This window comes from Phocoena phocoena, chromosome 13 (genome assembly GCF_963924675.1).
Source record: "Phocoena phocoena chromosome 13, mPhoPho1.1, whole genome shotgun sequence".
In the NCBI taxonomy this organism is placed as follows: Eukaryota; Metazoa; Chordata; class Mammalia; order Artiodactyla; family Phocoenidae; genus Phocoena; species Phocoena phocoena.
The window spans coordinates 87,626,533-87,648,625 of NC_089231.1; the positions used below are offsets into that span (position 1 = coordinate 87,626,533).

A 22,093-nucleotide genomic window follows, 5' to 3' on the forward strand; every position below is an offset into this window, starting at 1 on the left:
TTATATGGTTATGAACATGTGGGTGAGTTTTGTCTGTGAGGTTTACAGAAATAGAATTTCTACTGAATCCCAGATTTAGGAGGACATGCCCTGATCAGCAAGATTTAAGAAGATGCAAATAAGATGAGAAGGGAAGACGTTATTTGATGATTACTTTCTTGGAATCCCAAGAATTATAGAAGAAAGAACTCAAGACTCAATCAAGTAAGTGAAGGGTCTGGTGAAGTCTTAACTGCATGGCTCCTACCTGCCATTGTCTGGGTTACAGAGGTCCTTAATGCAAGCTCATGAGAAGAAGGCATCTGAACTGGAAATAAATGGAAAGTCAGGAGTGGTGCACTGGAGTCTAGCTGCTTCTACTTTGGAAGTGGGACTTGGAGATCAGAAGGCTTTAGGTGGGGTTCAAACAGTAAGGTGACATAAGGAAGGACTTGGAAGGTCAAATGGACACCCTGAGTTTAGGTCTTCCCAAGCATCTTGGGTATGGCTCTTGCCCATTTCGACTTCCGATGGTGTGATCTCAACGGGCAAAAAGAACTCAAGTGTTTTAATTCCCCAACTTGACTACTGTCCTTGATGTGAGCAAGGAAATCATGCGGTAGACAGAGCAGGAGAGCCAACGAGAATCATGTCTGGCTCTAAGGATCCAGGAGGACCCCCTGGAGGAGGTGGCATGGGTGGCGGGCTATACAGAGAATTCTGAGTTGTATCTGTGCTCCCATGAGTGTCACATTTGAGGAGAGGCTTGCAATATATCAAATTTCACCTCACAAAGAGCACATGGCACGTATGACTCTTTGACCTTGCTTAAAAAGCTCTGTTGGTCTTCTCCAAGCAGCTGCAGGCCTGGGTCTGGGAGACACACCTGTACTCTTATAGCATCTTATGTAGACACCATGAAAGGCTGCCACCGCCAAGTCACTTTAGGGTGAGAGTCCTCCTTTGATTTTTTTCAAGGATGACCTGTCTGTCCAGACTGTATCTCCTGATTACATTTCATCTAAAGTCACAACTCAAGTCTAATCACTAAAATTCAGTGATCAAGGCTGAGACACAGCGAAATGAGAAACTCATCAGAAACCCAACACGGTAAAAGGGTGTGTCCTTACAAACCAGAGGAGAGCTACACAGCTACCACAGTTACGGTACCTGAACAGCCACTGCCCAACAGGAATGAAGATAATGTTTGTTTTATTTTACAAGAAAGAGCACATGTTAATATCTTTGAAAGGATGTTCCACTAGCCAGTATGGCATTCAAAGTGATGAATATCAGTATCATTATGTCTGAATCCTGGCGGAAGCTCAAAACACTTATTTTAGTGGAAACTCAGGAGGCAGATGGGAGAGAAGAATAATGAAGAGCTTGAGAAACTGGGCACCCCCTGCCACCCCAGAAGGATGTGTTCCAACTCTTCTAAGAAATGCAAACATTGCTCTCCAGAATCTGACACTGACACGCAGTTACAGATATGCACTAATTAGATTAATGGTGGTACTCACTTAATGACCTTTTCCTCAGAATTTTCTCCCAAAGGACAAAAAAAAAAAAAAAAAAAAAAACAACGATTTACCCACGACATAGTAAGGCATCATTTCCTGAACAGAAAAAAAGACTAATGTGATAAAGTCCTAGAAATACATGAACGGATTTAAAAAAAAAAAAGAAAATGTTTTAAGGCCATAGACATCAGGAAAAAATATGCAAAATACCGAGGAAGAAATAAATGTCTTTCGGAAAATGAGCTTTGAATGGAAAGGATTAACTGCATCTCATCTCAAAGCTTTCCTGGAGATGGAATTATACATCCTACAAAGAATAGTGGGTCATGTGCTCACTCCCGAGTTGATCTCAAATCCTTAATAAGAGTACAAGGAGTCACAACTGCGTTTACTTTTTGCATTCTTTTCTGAAGATTATACTTCTACCTATTCAAATATGCTGTGTGCGGGTATTTTAATATTTGGAGGTTTCACGAGAACACATAAAACAGGCACGTTTTTTTCTTCTTGGTTATAACTGGGGGAGAGGAAGGAGGTCCATTATGGAAAAGATCAGTAGATTTGACTACATCAAAAGTAAACAAATACCTCCCCCCCAAACGTCTGCATGCTATTATATATACGATCTGCGACATCAGAAGGCAAACGGGAAATTGGGAGGAATATTTGCAGTATGTCGATCAAAAGGCTGGTATCACTAATACCCGGAAACTGAAAATAGAAGGTGGCTTCCAAGGGCTGGGAGTAGGGGGATGGGAACTAGTGTTGAGGGAATGTAGAGTTTCAGGGTTTTGCCAGATGAAAACATCCTGGAGATCTGTTGCACAGCAAGGTGAAAATATTTAACGGCAATACAGTGTACAGTTAAAAGGGATCGAGATGGTAAATTCAATGTTTTGTGTTTTTAAACAGCAATGAAAAAACTACTTTTTTTAATGACAAAGTAAGAAGGAGTTGCATTTCCAATAGGAAAAGAAAGTTGGCTCAGATCAAATGTTTAATAAGGAAATGTTTAAAATGTAAACAAAACAGGGCCAATCAAAGCCACACTGAGATATAAGTTTTGCTTAACAAATGGTCTACTTTATGATTTTAATATTCTGTGTTAGTGAAGTTGCAAGGAAATGGGTATCATTATACACAGCAAGTGGAAGAGTAACTTGCTTAAACTTTACACAAGGCGGTTTGGTGACCGTTATCAAAAAGATACTATAGTATTGCAAACCCTCTGATGCCCATCCTTTGATGCAAATGTATTTCTAAAGGTTTATCTCAGGAAATTAATCAGAGATGTGTGCAAAGATTAGAGGGCAAAAAGGTAAATCATAGGATATTTTATAATAGAAAATCCTTTAAACATTTCAAGTTTGTGTGTTGGTATCATGGAGATATACAGAACTTTGGGGTTGGGTCTAAAACTAGAACTTTTTTTTTGCCAGGGCCAATAACTTTTAATATATTTTAAACAAGTTGAACATAATACATTGAAAAATGCACAGATCATAACTGTACATCTCCATGAATTCTCTCTCCTAAAGGTAGCCACTACCCTTAGCTTTATGGTTTAGTTTTGCCTGATTTTTCCATGATGGTTCATCACAGGATATTGAACATAGTTCCCTGTGCTCTACAGTAGGACCTTGTTGTTTATCCATTCTAAATGTAATAGTTTGCATCTGCTAATCCCAAACTCCCACTCCATCCCTCCCCGCAACCCCTGCCCCCCGGCCCCCGGCAGCCACCCGTCTGTTCTCTACGTCTGTGATTCTGTTTCTGTTTTGTAAATAAGTTCATTTGTGTCCTATTTTAGATTCCACATAGAAGTGATATCATGGTATTTGTCTTTCTCTGTCTGACTTACTTCACTTAGTATGATCATCTCTAGTTGCATCCGTGTTGCTGCAAATGGCATTATTCCATCCTTTTTTATGGCCGAGTAATATTCCATTGTGTATCTGTACCACATCTTCTTTATCCATTCCTCTGTCCGTGGACATTTAGGTTGTTTCCACGTCTTGGCTGTTGTGAGTAGCGCTGCTGTGGACACAGGGGTGCCCTCCCAAATCTGCTCTCAACGTAATGCTCTTCTAAAAAGATACATCAGTGCTGTGCTGAAAACCTTCCAGTGGCTTCCCATCACATTTAAAGATTCACCTCATTCTAGCTTACAAGCCCCTGTGGGACCCTGAGCTCAACTCAAAGTATTCTCTCCTCATGGACTTATCGTGGTCCAGGTGAGCTGGCCTTCCCTCTGCCTCGCTAACATTTCAAGAATGTGTAACACAGATGTGTAGATAAATAGATGCAATGATATCAGATGCCTTTCAAAATCTCTCAGCGAATGCATAATGAACAAAAACAAAGTAAAGAGGAAATAAAATGGCAAAAGGTCTGTTTATGGAAGGTAACCCCCCTAAAAATGGCAAAAGTCCTTTCACCAGTCAAGTCAAAGGTGAAATGAAGCAGCTTTCTCTGGAAAAGGGACTCAGCACTCCAAATACAAAAGACTGGGGGTCAGTACTCTGAAGACTTTACTCTTAGTTCCAGAGGAAGATCCTCAGATAGTATTAGTAAAAACTCATCAGACCAAACATGTGTGTTTTTTTTTTTTTTTTGTGGTGTGCGGGCCTCTCACTGTTGCGGCCTCTCCCGTTGCGGAGCACAGGTTCCAGACGCGCAGGCTCAGCGGCCATGGCTCACAGGCCCAGCTGCTCCGCAGCATGTGGGATCTTCCCGGACCGGGGCACGAACCCGCGTCCCCTGCACCGGCAGGCGGATTCTCAACCACTGCGCCACCAGGGAAGCCCAGACCAAACATGTTTTAATGCAATTTGTTCATTTCAGTTCAAGAATCAGTGAGCATCCCCCAATGTTCCTAGCAGCATTATTTACAATAGCAAAGACACAGAAACAACCTAAGTGTTCATCAACAGATGAGTAGATAAAGAAGATGTGGTACATATACACAATGGAATATGACTCAGACACAAAAAAGAACAAAATTTTGCCATTTGCAGCAACATGGACGGATGTGGAGGGCATTATGCTACATGAAATAAGTCGGACAGAGAAAGACAAATACCGTATGAAATCACTTATATGTGGAATCTAAAAAAATACAACAAGCTAGTGAATATAACAAAAAAGAAGCAGACTCACAGATATAGAGAACAACCTAGTGTTTGCCAGTAGGGAGAGGTGGGGGACAGGCAATATAGGGGAGGGGGTGGGAGGTACAAAATATTGGGTGTAAGACAGGCTCAAGGATGTGCTGTACAACACCGGGATATAGCCAATACTTTGTAATAACTGTAAATGAAAAGTAACCTTTTAAAATTGTATAAAAAAATCAGTGAGCATCTACACAGTTCCTAGCACTCTTCTTATCTTAGGATCATTCCCTTCCCTGAAAGAATTTACAACGTAATTGCCAAGGAATTATTTATCCTTTGCATTCTGTAACTAAGTGATCATAATAAAAGCAAACATTTACTGTATGTCTGACTATACTCCGTACTCTTCCAAGCCCTCCTGAATTATCATTTTATGCTTACATCAACCTTATGAGTAAGTATCATCTCTCTCCGCTTTATAGATGAGGAAACTGAGCCACAGTGATATTAGGCACCATTGCATAGCTAGTAAGAGCAGACCAAGATATAGGTGTCTTATTTTGCTTCCCAGGAGGCCCAAAAAGATGAATACAGAATGGAAAACACTCAGGTGCCGGGATGAGGGACCTCTCTGAGCCTCAGTTTCCTCATGTGGAAATGGAGGAGGATTGTTTCAAATACTGCTCATTGCCTCAGAATATCTAATCTCCTCTTGTTCCCTTGTAATAACAAAACCTGAGTGATGTGCCATGCTAAAAAGTCAATTTACAAGCCTTCCTTCCAACTAAGTACGTCCATATGACCAAGTTCTGGCTAATTGGATATACCCAGAAATATTATGTTGGATTCTTGTGAAGACTTCTTGCAAGGGAAAAGGAACTGATATAGTTTGTTTTGCATTCTTACTTTTTCTGGTAAGCAGAATATGGATATGCTGGCTGGCACTCCAGCAGCCATTTTGGACCATGAGGTAACCATGAGGATGGAATCTATACCCTTGACTGCTGAAGCAGAAATAAAGATGGAGCCTGAATCTCAGATAGCATGGGGAACCATACCAGCCCTAGACCATCAACCTTAGGAGTTCTTTTACATGAAAGAAGAAACCTACTTGTATTAAAGCCACTACTGGCCTGGGTAGAGTGGAGTGAGTGGGGTTTGTTAGGGTTACGGTAAGGGTTACGGTTAGGGCTTGTTCTCGGCCAAATGCAATTCCTAACTGACAAAAGGGTCAGCTAGGTCTTAGCTGAGATTCTTTCTAGCTCTGCCATTACACACACTTCTGTGATTACACGTATCATAGCCAGAAAGGTTGATGTAAGGTGAGAACGGTTTCAGAGACCAGCGGCGGACAGAGAAAGAGGCTCTTGTGAGCGTGGGGATCCCTGTGAGTTGTGAAGAATAAGGGGGTTTGGAACAGGTGGACAGTCCAGGCGGGAGAAATGCTGAGCGAGGGAACCAAGCACACCACCCGGTGCACAGCCAAGCAATGGAAGCCGCTCAGAGTACCACTAAAAGCACATCAGACCAAAGGTGCTGAAAGGGAGCAAATTCAAATAATTACTTATTTGAGACAAATGGTCTCACCATCCCCAGTAATAGAACCACGAATAGCCTAAACGAAGGACTGCTGCTGTCACACATGAAATAATGTACCAGGGGAGGCTCGGTGCCTTTAAAATAAAAGAAATCGTTAATAAGAGCCCTGATCAACTGAAGGACCTCAACAACTTTGCGTTTCCTAATGAACAGTATAATAACTAACTTCTTGTCCCTAGGCAACTGTCCGCGTCACCTTGTCTTGAAAGACTGATTCCTGACGTCCTTTCACAACCACATAATAACACTTGTCAATAGTTCCTAATAGATGGTGAGGGGGAGACAGCAGGCTGTCAACGGATAGGTCAACCCATCCCTCACTTCCGACAGTAAAAGTACCTTTGTATCAGGAGAAAGCTCAAATTACCGTCCGCAGACTCACAATCCCAAGGCATCTGAACTGGGAAAATTCCCATTAAGAAAATGTGTTATTCCTTTGCAGAGAGGGCCCGGGGAAAGGCGGGGCTAGAGAGGGCATTAGTGTGCTTTGTTTAGGTGAACCTGGGTGATTAGTCTTCCCACAGGCAATGTATTCTGTTGCATAGCAACCAGGGGGCGGGTCCTTTCAAGGAGGAAAGCCCATCTCTGTTCGACAAATCCTAGGAAACACGTGGAGAGACCTAGAGTCCTAAACCGTTTAGAGGCAGGTGACAAGTTATACATAGGTGGCCTGTGAATGAATTATAGTTAACTCTTTCTTAGATGGGCTTGATTAAAAAAAAATTAGTTCTAACAGGGACAAATTGCTGTTTCGCATTAAAACTATATTAACGGCTTCTCTTGAGAAGTCAGTAGATATTAAGAGTTCAGAATCCGGCTTGGTTTTCCTGCATGGCAAACATGGCAGGGCCTTTTCACTGGGTAGGTGTTTGGCAAGTCGCATGCCACATTTCACTCAGATACTTGATCTGTCTGGTCTCTGCAGCTGTATGTGTTTGAGATCCTTGAACAGTCTCCAGTGTATCATACAAACATCTCGATTAAATCATTAATACTTTTCATATAATGGAAGACCCAAATCTAACTCCTGGATTTTGATTACTTTCTAAAGAATATTCTAAAGATACTATTTAGAAAAACATTTTTACAGAATCGGCGATTTGCAGCAACTTCATCATTCAGTTTCCCCCCACCCTGGTTCTGAGCTCACTGATATGTCCCCACTGTGTCTGGGTCACGGTGTGGTACCTTGCCTTTCCCTGAGGTCTGTATTAACAACCCAGGGCAGGGACATTCTTACCATGGCCAGTGGGATGACGCCAATCAAGTCCTTCTGGTTCACGTAGATCTTGGAGACGCCCAAGTCAGATGTGATGTCTCCTGGGTATTCAACCTGCCATGTAACAAGCTGTGTGGCTGGCGGGTCACTGGCCTCTTGGATTTCTACGTCAATCTGCATGACTTCATAGGAGGCGCCCTCCGCACTGGAGAGAAGGAGAGAACAACTTTGAGGACTGGGGTGGGCACCCTTGGCAGGCAATGGACTATTTCAATGTGTGTTCACATCACCCCTGCAAAGAGCTTGTCAGAAATGCGATCCCCAGCGTCCACTGACAGATGAATGGATCAAGAAGATGTGGTACATTTATACAATGGAATACTACTCAGCCATTAAAACAGAGTGAAATAATGCCATTTGCAGCAACATGGATGGACCTAGAGATGATCATACCAAGTGAAGGAAGCCAGAGAAAGACAAATGTCCTATGATACCACTTATATGTGGAATCTAAAAAAATGATACAAATGAACTTGTTTACAAAACAGAAATAGACCCACAGACATAGGAAACAAACTTATGGTTACCAAAGGGGAAAGGTGGGGATGGCAATGGAGGAATAAATTAGGAGGTTGGGATTAAAAGATACATACTACTATGTATAAGACAGATCAGCAACATGGATTAGCACGGGGAACTATATTCAATATCTTGTAATAACCTATCACGGAAAATAATCTGAAAAAGAATATATATGAATCCCTTTGCTCTACACCTGAAACTAACCCAACATTGTAAGTCAACTATACTTCAATAAAAAAAGAAAGAAAGATAAAAAAGAAATTCGATCCCCAAAAGAACAAACAACCTTTAACAAGATTCACAGCCTTGGCCTGGCCTTAGACACCCTCACTCAAACTTCCCAACCCCTGTTTTCTGTGAGCCTCTCAGAGTCCCCAGGACAGGTGTTTGTGGATAATTACGGGAAATGCTGATTGAATTTCCTAAATGCTTTCTTCCCTGTGCTCCTTCTAGGAGGATGGAGGATAGGATTCTTTCCCTCACTCCCAGAAATCTCTTTGCTGCCTGTATCGGATTTTCCAAAGCCACGGTCCATTCAAGTTGGGTGCACAGAATTTTAAAGGACTTTGAGGGTGATGTGGCTTTGTTACCCAGTGGGGTCGAGAGAGAATTGCAGAGAATCAGAGCTGAGGCATGAACAGGAGAATGGGACCACAGGACCCACACGGATGAAAAAGGAGAAGCAGCCAGATGTTACCTGGATATAGGAGTCATTCTGACAATGATTAGTTTTTAGACAGTCTGGGTTTTCTAGAAACACGTATCCAGAAATGAATCCAAGTTAGAGTATCAGGATGATTTTTGCAGCTATTTTGGTTAGTTTAATTTACTGGCTACCCCTTCTTCTTTTCCATAGTCTGCTTTAAGAAAATGTGTGCTCTTCTAAGTGACAGGTTAAAAAAAAAAAAAAAAAAGGCAGAGGTGGTGCCAGACACTCCCTGAGGGAAGAAGTGAAGAAATACAGGTGAGAATTCACCTGGGAGGCAGCAAGGAGAGATACTTTTTAACCCTTCGTGACCAAAGCCACTTCCACCTATCAGATCCTTCTCCAGAGATTGGAATTTCACATAATTGCAAAATGACCACTGAGTCTGACATTTAGGAGGACAAGGTTTGGCCTTTTATGTACATATGACCAAGCTATTGAGACTTCTTTATCAAACCCACGCAAATGTATCAATAAGAAGCTCAGGGATAAATGGTGGTGATTTCGGGGAGCCTCCTTCTTAAAGTAAGGGATGAGGTGGGATACTGGGATATCAGGGATGACTAGGATAAGAGGAGAGAGGGAGGGAGGAAGGAAACAAGAGGAGGAGGAGGGCAAGAAACGGAGAAGGAAGATCAGAAGTGCTGCCCAAAGAGAACGCCCCCGCCACAGAGGTAAAATTCCTGCACGAGCACTGATCCCTCACACAGAACAGGAGTAGCTACAGTTGTTAAGAATCTGCCTCCCAATGCAGGGGACACGGGTTCGAGCCCTGGTCCGGGAAGATCCCACATGCCGTGGAGCAACTAATAAGCCCGTGCTCCACAACGACTGAGCCTGCACTCTACAGCCCGCGAGCTGTCAAATTCTTCCCATTCCGCAAGACCCACCTAGAAGACAACATCAGCAATAATTTTTATTTTTTATTTTTTTGCGGTACGCAGGCCTCTCACCACTGTGGCCTCTCCCGCTGCGGAGCACAGGCTCCGGACGCGCGGGCTCAGCGGCCATGGCTCACGGGCCCACCCGCTCCGCGGCACGTGGGATCTTCCCGGACCGGGGCACGAACCCGCGTCCCCTGCATCGGCAGGCGGACTCCCAACCACTGCGCCACCAGGGGAGCCCCGCAATAATTTTTAAAGTGCTCTATTTACTTCCTCTAATTTTATTCCTTCAGTAACCCTGCATGGTTGTCCTATCAAGTTTGATTTTCTCTTTTCCCTTAGATCCCTTGTCTGGCCAAGATGTAAAGGAAACAGTTTCTTTTGAGCTAACTTTCCTCTATCTGACGCGCTGATGAAAACACCCTACGTTGGGAATTCTTAACCTGGAGACCACAGCAAACTTTAGGAAGGTTGTGTATCCGGAAATGGTACACTTTTCTTAAATGACTCCTTAGCTTGCACGAGCTTCTCAATATTTCCGATGCAGGAGGGTCTGCACCAGGTTCCTGACAATTTCCTCTGTAAATTCTGCATATGGTGATCTAGCTTTAGAATAGCTCATCATGTGTGTCTTGTCGAGTCAGTGGAAATTTGAATTTTAATAACTTTTTGTAAATATTTAGCACTTGAGAGCTTCCAGAACGCTTGCATATTTGGCAATGTTTACCACTTCTTCATGTTTAACTGGAAAGCTAAGGACTGTACCTTTGCAGTTGGAGTGTGTGTTTTAGCCTGAAGCATCCTGAAAAGGGTAGCCATGCTTAGCCTGTGTGGCTAGCACAGAGGATAACGCCTGGTATCTGCTGTGTTATAGGAGATAAATAGAGTAGAATTAAGTAGAATTTTATATAACGTGTCTGCATATTTTACATGCGGTGGTTCTCCGCTTTACCTAGGCATTAGCGTGGCCTGGGCAGGGGGAACTTTCCTGGTGGTCCAGTGTTTAAGGCTTCCCACTTCCACTGCAGGGGGCACGGTTTGATCCCTGGCCAGGGAACTAAGATCCCGCATGCCACACGTCAAAAAAAACAAAAACCAAACAAACAAAAAATTGCCTGGGGGAATTTTACAAATAAACTAGTGGCCACAGGCACCACTCAGATTTCTGACTGCTCCCGAGTGGCGTCAGGCACCAGCTTTGTTTTATTTTCTCTGCTTTTCTTTTCTTTCTTCCCTTCCATTTTCCTTTCTTTCCCTCTTTCCTTCCTTCCTTCGTTCTTTTTTCCTTCTTTCATTCTTCTTTCTTCCTCTCTCCCTTTCTTTTTTCTTTCTTTCTTTCCTTCTTTTTCTTTCTTTCTCTTTCTCTCTCTTTTTCTTTCTCTCTTTCTCCCTTTCTTTCTTTTATTCTCTCTTTCTCTCTCACTTTCTTTCTTTCTTTTTCTTTCCTTCTCTTTCTCTTTTTCTTTCTTTCTTTCTTTGTTTCTCTTTCTACTTCTTCTCCTCCTCCTTCTCTCTCTCTCACTCTTCCCTCCCTCCCTTCCTTCCTTCCATCTTTCTGTCTGTTCTTTCATCCAGGTGATTCTATTATGCAACCAGGATCATGAACAACTGCGTTCGAGGTTTATAAAGGTTTAATTATGTGGATATCCATGCTCTTGGATGTATTTTGTGTATACTGGTATTAGAAATAGAATGTCCTAAGAGAGTGGATTTGGGAAATATGGTCAGTAAAATCGTGAAGACACAGATGAACCAAGAAGAAGAAACATTCAGGGTTTCCGATGTCCCTGAGTATGAAAGTGAGGAGGGACAAGAACAGAGTTCCAGCCAAGGCGGGCAGAGGGGCTGGATAAGCATAAAGCACTCAGTGCCACTTCTGGTGGCCCTACACCCAGCCCCACCCTCCCTACCTCCCTGCTGTCCACCCCCCACGGGCGAGTCAAATAGCAACACGGATGGGCGACGCTCGATGTGTGAGCTCCATCTGGAAGGCGGCACTGCTGTCGAGTGTGGGCAGGGTTTGCTTGGAGAACACTGCAATCACCCACGGAGAGGCTCAGGGCTGGATATATATAGGCCTCAGAACACCGTGGGCATGGAGCTGCCTGCAGGTTTAGTTTCTCCCACCGGTGTAGGTGCTACCAGCACAGGTAAGCTAAGAAGCCACCTTCCTGCCCTGTCTTGCTTGCAGCCGTCCTTTGTATGGAAGACAACAGAAGTGGAAGCAAAGGAAGGAACGCAGGCTCTCATGGGCACCTCAGATCCCTACTGACTGGTTCCACATGTGTGGGTTTGGAGGGATCTTTTTGTAGTTTATTCTCTTTGACAGAGAAGATGAATAACATCTCAATTTGAGGAACTCTTCTCATTTTCCAATAACGTTCCCCTACGTGGGCCCCTTGGTACACTGGGTTCAAAATCTAAGCCTCTTAGATAAGCAACAAGGACTTACTGTATAGCACAGGGAATTATGCACATTATCTTGTAATAACCTACAACGGAATATAATCTACAAAAATACTGAAACACTATGCTGTACACCTGAAACTAACACAATATTGTAAATCAACTAGACTTTAATAAAAATCTAAGGTTTTTTCACTAGGAAGGGCTCCCTTTAAATAAAGACACACGGTTGGTGACCTAGCCTGAGGCCTCCCCAGATCTAAGGAAAATAAAATGCCCTTCCAGGAAACAAGACACTGGGTCAGCTCAGACACAGGCAATGACCACATCCTCCAGGGCCACGGCTCCCGACTCTAAGAAAGAAAACTGAACATGAGGCTTTGCAGGACCACCTCAGTGCATCCCAAGGCCAAAAAAGGGCATCATTTTCAAACGAGAAGAAAAGCCTTGTTTTGCGACGGTCATGCTTCTTTTTCCTGAGTGATGGAACAACTAACCTTCATTGAGTACTTTTATTGTGATAAACACTGTTTTAAGGGCTTTTTATGTCTCACGTCGCGCAACCCTCAACGTATTCCAATAAATAACTGTGATCTACTCGCAGTTTGTGGACTAGAAACCTAGGCTCAAGAAGGGGAAAGTATTTGTCCAGGGTCACCCAGCTACTGCACGCAGGAGCCAGGTGATCTGGTCACAGGACGCCCACACTCCTGATCACTGGGTTCCAAGCCCCCCACCTCTTTTTCCAGCGCGAGGACAGGCATGCTTATTAGCAATGAGGATCATTAAAGCAACTCCTTACCCCCCAGTAGAAACACAGGTCAGGACGTTACCTGGGGCTTCTTCAAGACCCCCAAACTGGATGCTTTGAGTGAATTCTGCACAAGCAAAGCTGGGACATTTCTGTAACAAGATGCTTTGAGATGAGCATGTCTTCATGGTCTTCTGACAACTCTTTAAGTTCCGTGATGTGTCGATAAATCAAAGCAGAGATGGGGAAACGAGAGCTTTAGATACGGAAGCGTACCATTCATTTGGAGAGATGAGAAACCAAGCAGACACAGCCCTGCTAGCACTAGAACAGTTAAGAGCTAAGTGTTTGAGATGCAAGTCAATGCGTCTTGAAGTTACCTGTATTTTTCTCCAGTTTAGAAAACCAACGTATCATGGTAGGTCCTTACAAGAGCATACCAATGATCAGACCGCGTTCTGCCACCACCCACGTGGGCAACTGGCTTCCACCGTGAGAGTGAGTGTCGCAGGTAAGCTCCTGGGGTGGGTGGGGGAAGAAGAGAGTGAAATTCCATTTCCAACTTAGGTTTTTCCAGATGGCTCTCTAAAAGATAAATGGGTGAAATTTCTGGAAACAAAAGTAAGGCTGGAGAGAGGGCGAATCTACATCTGAATGATCACAATCCTTAGGAAAGAGTGGGAGATTTTCCTTCCCAAAACTTCAGGACACTTTCTAGAGGTCATATGAATGAGAGCCATTTACGGCTGGGGAGCAAGTTATGGTGGACAGTGTCAGGGTTCCCCCCAAATCTCCTCATATCCCTTCATCGTTTCCACATGCCTTACCCCTGGCTTCTAAGTGCTTTTTCTTTTTATAATTTTAGGTTTTTTAGTCTTTATACAATTTTTAAAGGTTACTTTCCATTTACAGTTATTACAAAGTATTGGCTATATTCCCCATATTGTATAATACATCCTTGAGCCAATAGTTTGTACCTCCCTGGCGCCCCGCCCTATATCGCCCCTCCCTCCCTCAGTGATAACCAGTAGTTTCTTCTCTATATCTGCGCTTCTGCTTCTTTTTAAAATTATATTCACTAGCTTGTTGTAGTTTTTACATATAAGTGATATCATACAGTATTTGTCTTTCTCTGTCTGACTTACTTCACTTAGTATAGTACCTTCTAGGTCCATCCATGCCACTGCAAATGGCAAAATTTCGTTCTCTTTTATGACCGAGTACTATTCCATTGTGTGTGTGTACACACACATCACATCTTTATCTATTCATTGGTTGATGGACACTAAGGTTGTTTCCATGTTGTAAATAATGCCGCTATGAACACTGGGGTACATGTATCTTTTCGAATTAGTGTTTCTGTTTTTGTCAAATATATACCCAGCAGTGGGATTGCTGGATCATACGGTAGCTCTATTTTTAGTTTTTTAAGGACCTTCCATATTGTTCCCCACGGTGGCTGCACTAGTTTACATCTCCACCAAACCTGGAGGAGGGTTCCCTTTTCTCCACATCTTAGTGCTTTTGTTTTTCATGACATCTACCTGTGACTTTCCCTGGATGGCTCTTCTTGAGTTTCTGGAGCCAACTTGCCCACAAGTGCAAAGAGCTGCAGTGTTTCCTGCCCTGGGAGATGGCCCTTGGCCAGAGTCTGACGGTACAGCAGGCAAGCCCAGCTCCCTGGCCTCCAGCTGGGTCAGTCGGGGGCACTGTGCATGCTCCAGAGTCTCCCCATGGGATTAGGCTGAAGCCACCCTGCACGTAACTTCCGAAACGGAAACTTCCGAAACGGCACTAGTGCTTGGGTTCTTCTCTTCTTTTACTCTCTCTGCTCTCTTATTGGTTTCTCGGGAACTCTTCCTTCATAAATCACTTGTACACACATTCTTGTCTCAGGGTCTGCTTCTTGGGAAATTGAAGGAAATTTTCAAGTAAGGAGGACACCAAGGGCAACTGACAAATGCTATGTGAAAGATTCTGGCAATGGAAGAGAAATGAGGAATGCGTGAAGGGGCGGAGGGGCCGTTATTCAAGGTACTAAGCTGTCCTAGCTCCACTTGGAGAAATCCTTCTAACCAAGCCAGTATTTGTCTGCAATGGCATTTTGGAAATCTGCATCAGACCCAGACACGGGCAACCGGATGTCTCCCAAATGCAGGAGCCGTGGTCCTCGTTTTCCTTCCCTTCACATCTCATTTTCAAGATTAAAATAAGGATATTACTCAAATTGTTTCTTCTTAGACATTATCACAGGAATAAAATTTTCCATTACTGACATCTTTTTTCTAAGCTTTTTCATTAGCATATTCAGAATAAAAACTTTTCATTATGAAGTAAAGTATACTCAATCCCTTTAACGCATGTACTTTATAATGAGATTTTTGTCCCCATAAATTTGTCCTCTCACGTCCTCTTGTTTCTGCCTTATAATACTCTGAGGTCTGGTAACCACGGTTATTCTAGAGAAGAAAAATGGAAAGCTTGCAGCTTGAAAGAAATCATGCTGCATTTCTTCCTTTTATTCTGTGCTTCATTGCTCTCTGTCCCAATCTTTACTTCATTCATTCATTCAAATGATATTTCTGTAATTCTTCTTATTTACTGGACACTCTTCTGGGTGGTAGAGACGCAGATCCAAAGTGAGCTGAAAAAGATGGAGATCCAGCGGTCGCCCAGACCAAGCTGATTCTCAGCACCTCTTTCCATCTCCACACTCAGTGACATCATTTTGCTAACCTGACATTGACTAGGGGGGAAATATTTTTTTCTTTTTTTTAAAATGTTTTATTGGAGTAGAGTGGATTTACAATGCTGTGTTAGTTTCTGCTGTACAGCAAAGTGAATCAGTTACGCATATACATCTATCCACTCTTTTTAAGGTTCTTTTCCCATATAGGCCATTTCAGAGTACAGAGTAGGGTTCCCTGTGCTATACCGTAGGTCCTTATTAGTTATCTATTTTATATATAGTAGGTGTATATGTCAATCCCAATCTCCCAATTTATCCCTCCCCCCATTCCCCCCGGTAACCACAGGTTTGTTTTCTACATCTGTAACTGTATTTCTATTTTGTAGATAAGTTCATTTGTATCCTTTTTTTAAGATTCCACATATATGTGATATCATATGATATTTGTCTTTCTCTATCTGACTTATTTCACTCAGTATGACAATCTCTAGGTCCATTCATGTCGCTGCAAATGGCATTATTTTGTTCTGTTTTATGGCTGAGTAATATTCCATTTTGTATATGCACCACATCTTCTTTATCCATCCCTCTGTGGATGGACATTTAGGTTGCTTCCCTGTCTTGGCTATTGTAAACAATGCTGCAATGAACACTGGGGTGCATGTATCCTTTCAGATCATGTTTTTTCTCCAGATATAGGCCCAGGAGTGGGACTGCTGGGTCATATGGTAGTTCTATTTTCACTTTTTTAAGGAACCTCCATACTGTTCTCCATAGTGGCTACACCAATTTACATTCCCACCAACAGTGTAGGAGGGTTCTAGCGGGGGAATATTTACACCATGGAAATTGGCAAATGCCATAACTCAGGGTTCCCTCCAAACCCCCAAAAAGCAGATGGCTGAAGATCTTTGCTCTTCTCAAGCATACAGTCTAGTGGGGAAGATGGTCACGCAATAAGCTGTCACTTCAAAAAGCGTAAACTGGCCACTGTAAGAAAAGATGAGAAACAGAGGTAGCTGGCGAGATACAAGCTATGTTAGAGGACCCTGGTGTAGTCAGGGAGACACGGACACGTTCCCTGGGGCAGCAGGGCTTGGGCTGTGATCTCTATACAGGATGGGCTCCAGGCAGAAGGAACTGCACATACAAATGTCCTGTGCTTGGGGGAGAAGGGTGGGTTGAAGAAAACAAAAGAAACTGGCGTGGATGGAACACCCAGAGGGCTTGGAATTGAGGCGTGAGATGCAGGGTGGGTAGAGGGAGACAGTCCTTGTAGCCACCTTCAGAGCATCTTTTCTTTCCAGAGTCAGCAAACTATGTCTGGTCAGTCAATTCCAGCCATAGCTTGTCCAGGTACAGATCTCAGGCTAAAAACACCTTTGACATTTTTAAACATTGTCAGAAGATAAATAAGGATATGCAGGCTAAAACCCCATTGTAGTATCCCCCCACTGAACAAAGTCTTCCTTACTGTTAAAAAAAAAAAAGAATACGCAGGCTACAAAGCATATGGTACACAAAGTGGAAAATATTTACTATCTCACCCCTTACGGGAAAAGTTCGCAAATCTCTGCTCTTTATCACGAGAAATAGGAAATTATTAAAACTTTCAAAAAATAATAAACTAACATTGATTTCAATATGTAAATGCTTGGAAAAATTCATCACTGGAAGAGATTAGGAGATGGGCCAATATTTATTCCCAATGATGAAAAATAAAATTTGGGTTTAAGAGTTGATCTGAGACTGTTCTGAGTAGGAAAAACAGGAAATGAAAGAGCACGGGTGCAGGCAGAACTCCTGGAATAAACACTGTAGCTAGGATAAGAATTCACAGACCAGACTTATTTGTATAAGATAAGAAAAAGTATAGAATGACACAGAGAACTCTATTCAAAATCCTATGATAAACCATAATGGAAGAGAATATTAAAAAAACGAACGTATATATATATGTATAACTGACTCACTTCGTTGTACCGCAGAAATTAACACCACATTGTAAATCGACTATACGTCAATTTTTTTAAAAAAGTACAGAATGGTCTTAATTGAACTAGGAACAATCGGTCAGGCCAAATTAGAGATGATTGTAACGGGAGAAAAAAATGGAAACAAAAAGTGACACGCTTTCAGATGCGTTATGAGTCCTACAAAAATGTCTGCAGGACATTAGCATTTGAAACAGAGTAAGGGACATTCTTCATTGTGTGGAACCACCTGTCATCCTGGGCCCTGCCCTACAGGTGCTGAAAGCAAACCCCAATTATCATGACAATTCTTATGCTGAACCACACCCAACTCTCTAAAGAGAAGCACAGACCCGATGCGCGTCTAGGATCTTTAGTCTGATTTATCTGTCCTTGGGGAGTCCTTCCCTGAACCAGGCGGGGTGCAGAAGTGGTCATTTCCTTTCTTTTCTCCCAACTGCACACCCTGTTTTGAACACCGCGCTCCTCCACGTAAAAGTGTAAGTGTAGGATCAATGGGGATGAAGGTGGGGGGACGGACAGAACAAGAGGAGGGATTCTTGCTGAGGCCTCTGGATGGGGGGAGGGGAGGAGGCAGTGATGACTTTGCTCATTCCACAGCGTAGGGGGTGTGGGACTCCTGATTCCTCACCTGGATTCCTCCCACGATGCAGTATGGCTTTCGCCTTCCCCGTTCTGATGACAAAGGTGGCTTGCAGAGTCTGCATTTCAACCTATGGCTCCTTCCCGGATAGGCCCACTGCTGGGGTCTGACGGAGGGGACCCTAGGGGTCAAGCACTCAAACCACGTATGGGTTTGTCCTTGTCTAGGAACACAGATGAACTTTAGTAGTCAGGGCATCCCGGGGTACACCAGGACCCTGCCACCTGCCAGAGCAGTCGTAGAGTCCCACAGTCCAAATGGGAGTCCATCAAAAGGGTGAAGGGTTTGAAAACATCACGATGGCTACAGTGTTGAGAAAGGACCAGAGGTGGACCAGAGAATACCCAGTAGAGATTCAAAAGCAATGAGGTTGTAGGAGAGACACACCTGAGCTTGGGTGGGCGGTAGAATGGGCAGGACTGAAGCTCATGGTGTATGTATACGAGCTTCTGTCTTGATTTTAAATTTTAAGCTCCTGTTGGTAGAGCCACTGTCTTCCTGCCCAATGACTGTCTCCGCTGGGTATCACCTTCTACTGCAGATTTGCAAGAAAACAGACACACCACAAAGGTATTCACTGCTCTTGTTAACCACAAAGACACTAAAGCATACAGACCAGCATTCCCTGCAGCAAGGAAGGGTAAATGAAGCAACTGAAAGCAGGGAAGATACTTGAAGAAATACAGGGGCTCCTTGTATCTGGACAAGGATTCTGTGATGTGCCACTAACAGAAACACAGACCTCCTTCAATGATCTCTCCTCACTCAGCATCTCCAACCGAAATGTCCATCATAAACGTCACTGCTACGCAAACTATTATATAGAGAATGGCTAAACAACAAGGGTTTACTGTATAGTACAGGGAACTATGCTCAATACCCTGTGGTAAACCCTAAGGGAAGAGAATCTGAAAAAGAATGTATATATATGTATAACTGAATCACTTTGCTGTACAGCAGAAATTAACTCAACTATATTTCCATTAAAAAAATAGAAAAGAAACAGATTGAAGTTAAAAAAATTAACTAAATGTCATTGTTGATTGCTATTTGGATATAGAATGCAATCACAGGTAAACACCATGCAAATCTACTGCAAAGGGATATTTTTAATCTTTTAAAAGATGTCATATTTAATAAAATCCACCAATGGAATCTTGGATAGAATTGCTTGCATTACTTGACTCACACATGAAATGATTGACAAATGGGGACATGGCAGACCTATTAGTGCTTCAGATATAGGGAAAATCAGGAAGGATGATGACAATTTAAGAACTTCAAAAACATATGACACGACTAACAAAAGCATGAGATAAGCCTTTGATAAAAGTTGATGAAGACCTAGATTACTTTTTCAAAATTGATCAAACCTGAAAGAGGGTTTTTGTTTTTCCTTCTGAAAGATTACCTCTCCCACCCAATCAATACTGGTTTCAGTCTTTATCTGAGAATAAGGCCATAATTCTTTTTTTTCCCAAATTACTTTTTAAACATCTTTATTGGAGTATAATTGCTTTACAATGGTGTGTTAGTTCCTGCTTTATAACAAAGTGAATCAGTTATACATATGTTCCCATATCTCTTGCATCTCCCTCCCTCCCACCCTCCCTATCCCACCCCTCCAAAGGCCCTAATTCTAACTTTTGTTTATTTAAGGTGAAATAACCTGATCTTCTCTGTCTCATGCTTCATTTATAAATGGCAAGTTTCTAATCAAACTCATTTGTAACTACTTTTATTATGACATTTCAACCTCTATTTGACATAGATGGATTTTTTTTTAAGAGTATAGTTGATTTGTTACATTGATACAATTTTGATACAATGTTGTGTTAGTTTCAGGTGTACAGCAAAGTGAATCAGTTATACATATACATATATCCATTCTTTTTTAGATTCTTTTCCCATATAGGCTATTACAGAATATTGAGTAGAGTTCCCTACGCTATACACTAGGTCCTTATTAGTTAGGTATTTTATATACAATAGTGTGTATATGACATAGATGGACTTTAAATGATTTTTTTAAAGAGTATGTATTATCCTCAGTGAAAGAGGGTTTCCAACACTCATAGTGAAAGAGACACAAGGATGAAGTGGGAAGGATGGAGAGTCAGAAACCATGAAAGGTCTCCGCTCAGAAAGGGGAAAGAAAGGCAAAATCCTACTTAAAAGTGAAATGTTCTTGGAGTGATCCTGGAAGCGCCCCCCACACCCTCCCACCCCCATCAGGAAGTGTTTTCCACACGTGAGCTGAAACTTCTGCCGCAGACAAATACAGAAAGAAAAATACAGTAAACTCTTTCCTCTCCGTATCGCGACATTTTCTTAAACATATTCACTTGGAGATGGAGAGACATTTTATTGTATGTATTTCTTTCCGTCGGGAGTTTTTTTTTATTATTTAAAAAATCCGATTTGTATGGTACAGACACATTAGCGTCCTTGCCAGGGCTGCGGACGGTTCGAGATCACATCGCATCTGCATACACGGGTAACAGGAATGCCATCAACTCTTTCTGCTTGGCATCTCTGATGAAACCCTAGATGCGCCTTGGGCAGAACACACAAAATCAGAATACAGCGGAACTGGCAAGGAAGGGGAGCAAACTAATTATGTGCAATTAGCTCTGAATATCTCAATCTCTCCTCTTCGGGTCTCAGCCAGAGGGTCTATCTTTGAAACACCAGCTCTGCATGCAAGCTCCTTCAGCCTTGTAACTCAGATTGACAATTGTACATGGCACGGCGTTTCCCCTTAGTCTTTGTTCTTGATCATTTTTAATGAAAAATATTTCCTCTGCGATTTACTGTATAGTACAGGGAACTATATTCAATACCTTGTAATAACCTATAATGGAAAAGAAAGTGAAAAAGAATATGTATATAATACATATATTATATATATGTATAACTGAATCACTTTGCTGTATACCTGAAACTAATACAATATTGTAAATCAACTATAGTTTAATAAAAAAAATTTTTAAATTAGTATTTCACAACTTCAAAAAATGTTTCCTCTAATCCCTCCACTTTTATGTATTTATATTTTAAGAAGAACACACTAAGAGGAAAGTTTATCTCAGCAGACGGGTCAAAGGAAGGCGGTTTGGAATGAAATTCTTTGTGGTTTTTTTTTTTTTTTACATCTTTATTGGAATACAATTGCTTTACAATGGTGTGTTAGTTTCTGATTTATAACAAAGTGCATCAGCTATACATATACATATGTCCCCATATCTCCTCCCTCTTGCGTCTCCTTCCCACTCTCCCCATCCCACCCCTCTAGGTGGTCACAGAGCACCGAGCTGATCTCCCTGTGCTCTGCGGCTGCTTCCCACTAGCTATCTATTTCACGTTTGGTAGTGTATATATGTCCATGCCACTCGCTTTGTCACAGACAAGGGTTTTTAGTACCTCGTCTTAGGGGAAGTGCCATAGCTCACAAGTGATGGCCAAAGAACTGTCTCCATCAGGCAAGCAAGGTAGGATTCCCCAAACGTGCACCTCTGACAGCTAAACTGAATGTAAAATCTTAAGCACAAAAATCTAACACCGTCAGCTTGATCCTGAAAGAAACGACAAGCAAAGACGAATTTTCTTTATCTAGCTGTGATCACTTGAAGCACGCAGTTGAATTGCTGGAGTGGAAACAGAGGTTCTCCGTTTGTGTGAAAATGCAAACAGGATTATTAATTGATGGAGATGACCACGCTAGCTCTCCCAGTGGTTTTCTCAACTCCCATCTGATGCGACAAATGAAAGCACTGAGAGGCTCAGTTGTTTTATTCTTTCGCAATAAGAAACCAATTAAAATATGTATCTAGTTAACTGCTCCTAGGAAAGCGAGGATTCTGTTTCTTTAGGCTTACCTGGTCCACGCCCACACGAACAAGCCACACTACACCCCATGATCAATACATAATTGTGCTTCAGCCCCTCACGTGCTCCAGGTCTGAGGTTGAAGAATTAATTTGCTGGTTGAGTTCATAGAATGTC

General features: G+C 42.4%; 1 protein-coding gene across 1 annotated transcript in view; it reads right to left on the reverse strand.

Annotated features, from left to right (window-relative positions):
• The window catches only part of TMEM132D (transmembrane protein 132D), a 644,149-nt gene that overhangs the window by 195,053 nt on the left and 427,003 nt on the right, over positions 1-22,093 (reverse strand). The window contains exon 4 of the mRNA XM_065890030.1: positions 7,455-7,638. Within this exon, the coding sequence (XP_065746102.1) occupies positions 7,455-7,638 (184 nt within the window). The remainder of the gene's footprint in view (positions 1-7,454; positions 7,639-22,093) is intronic.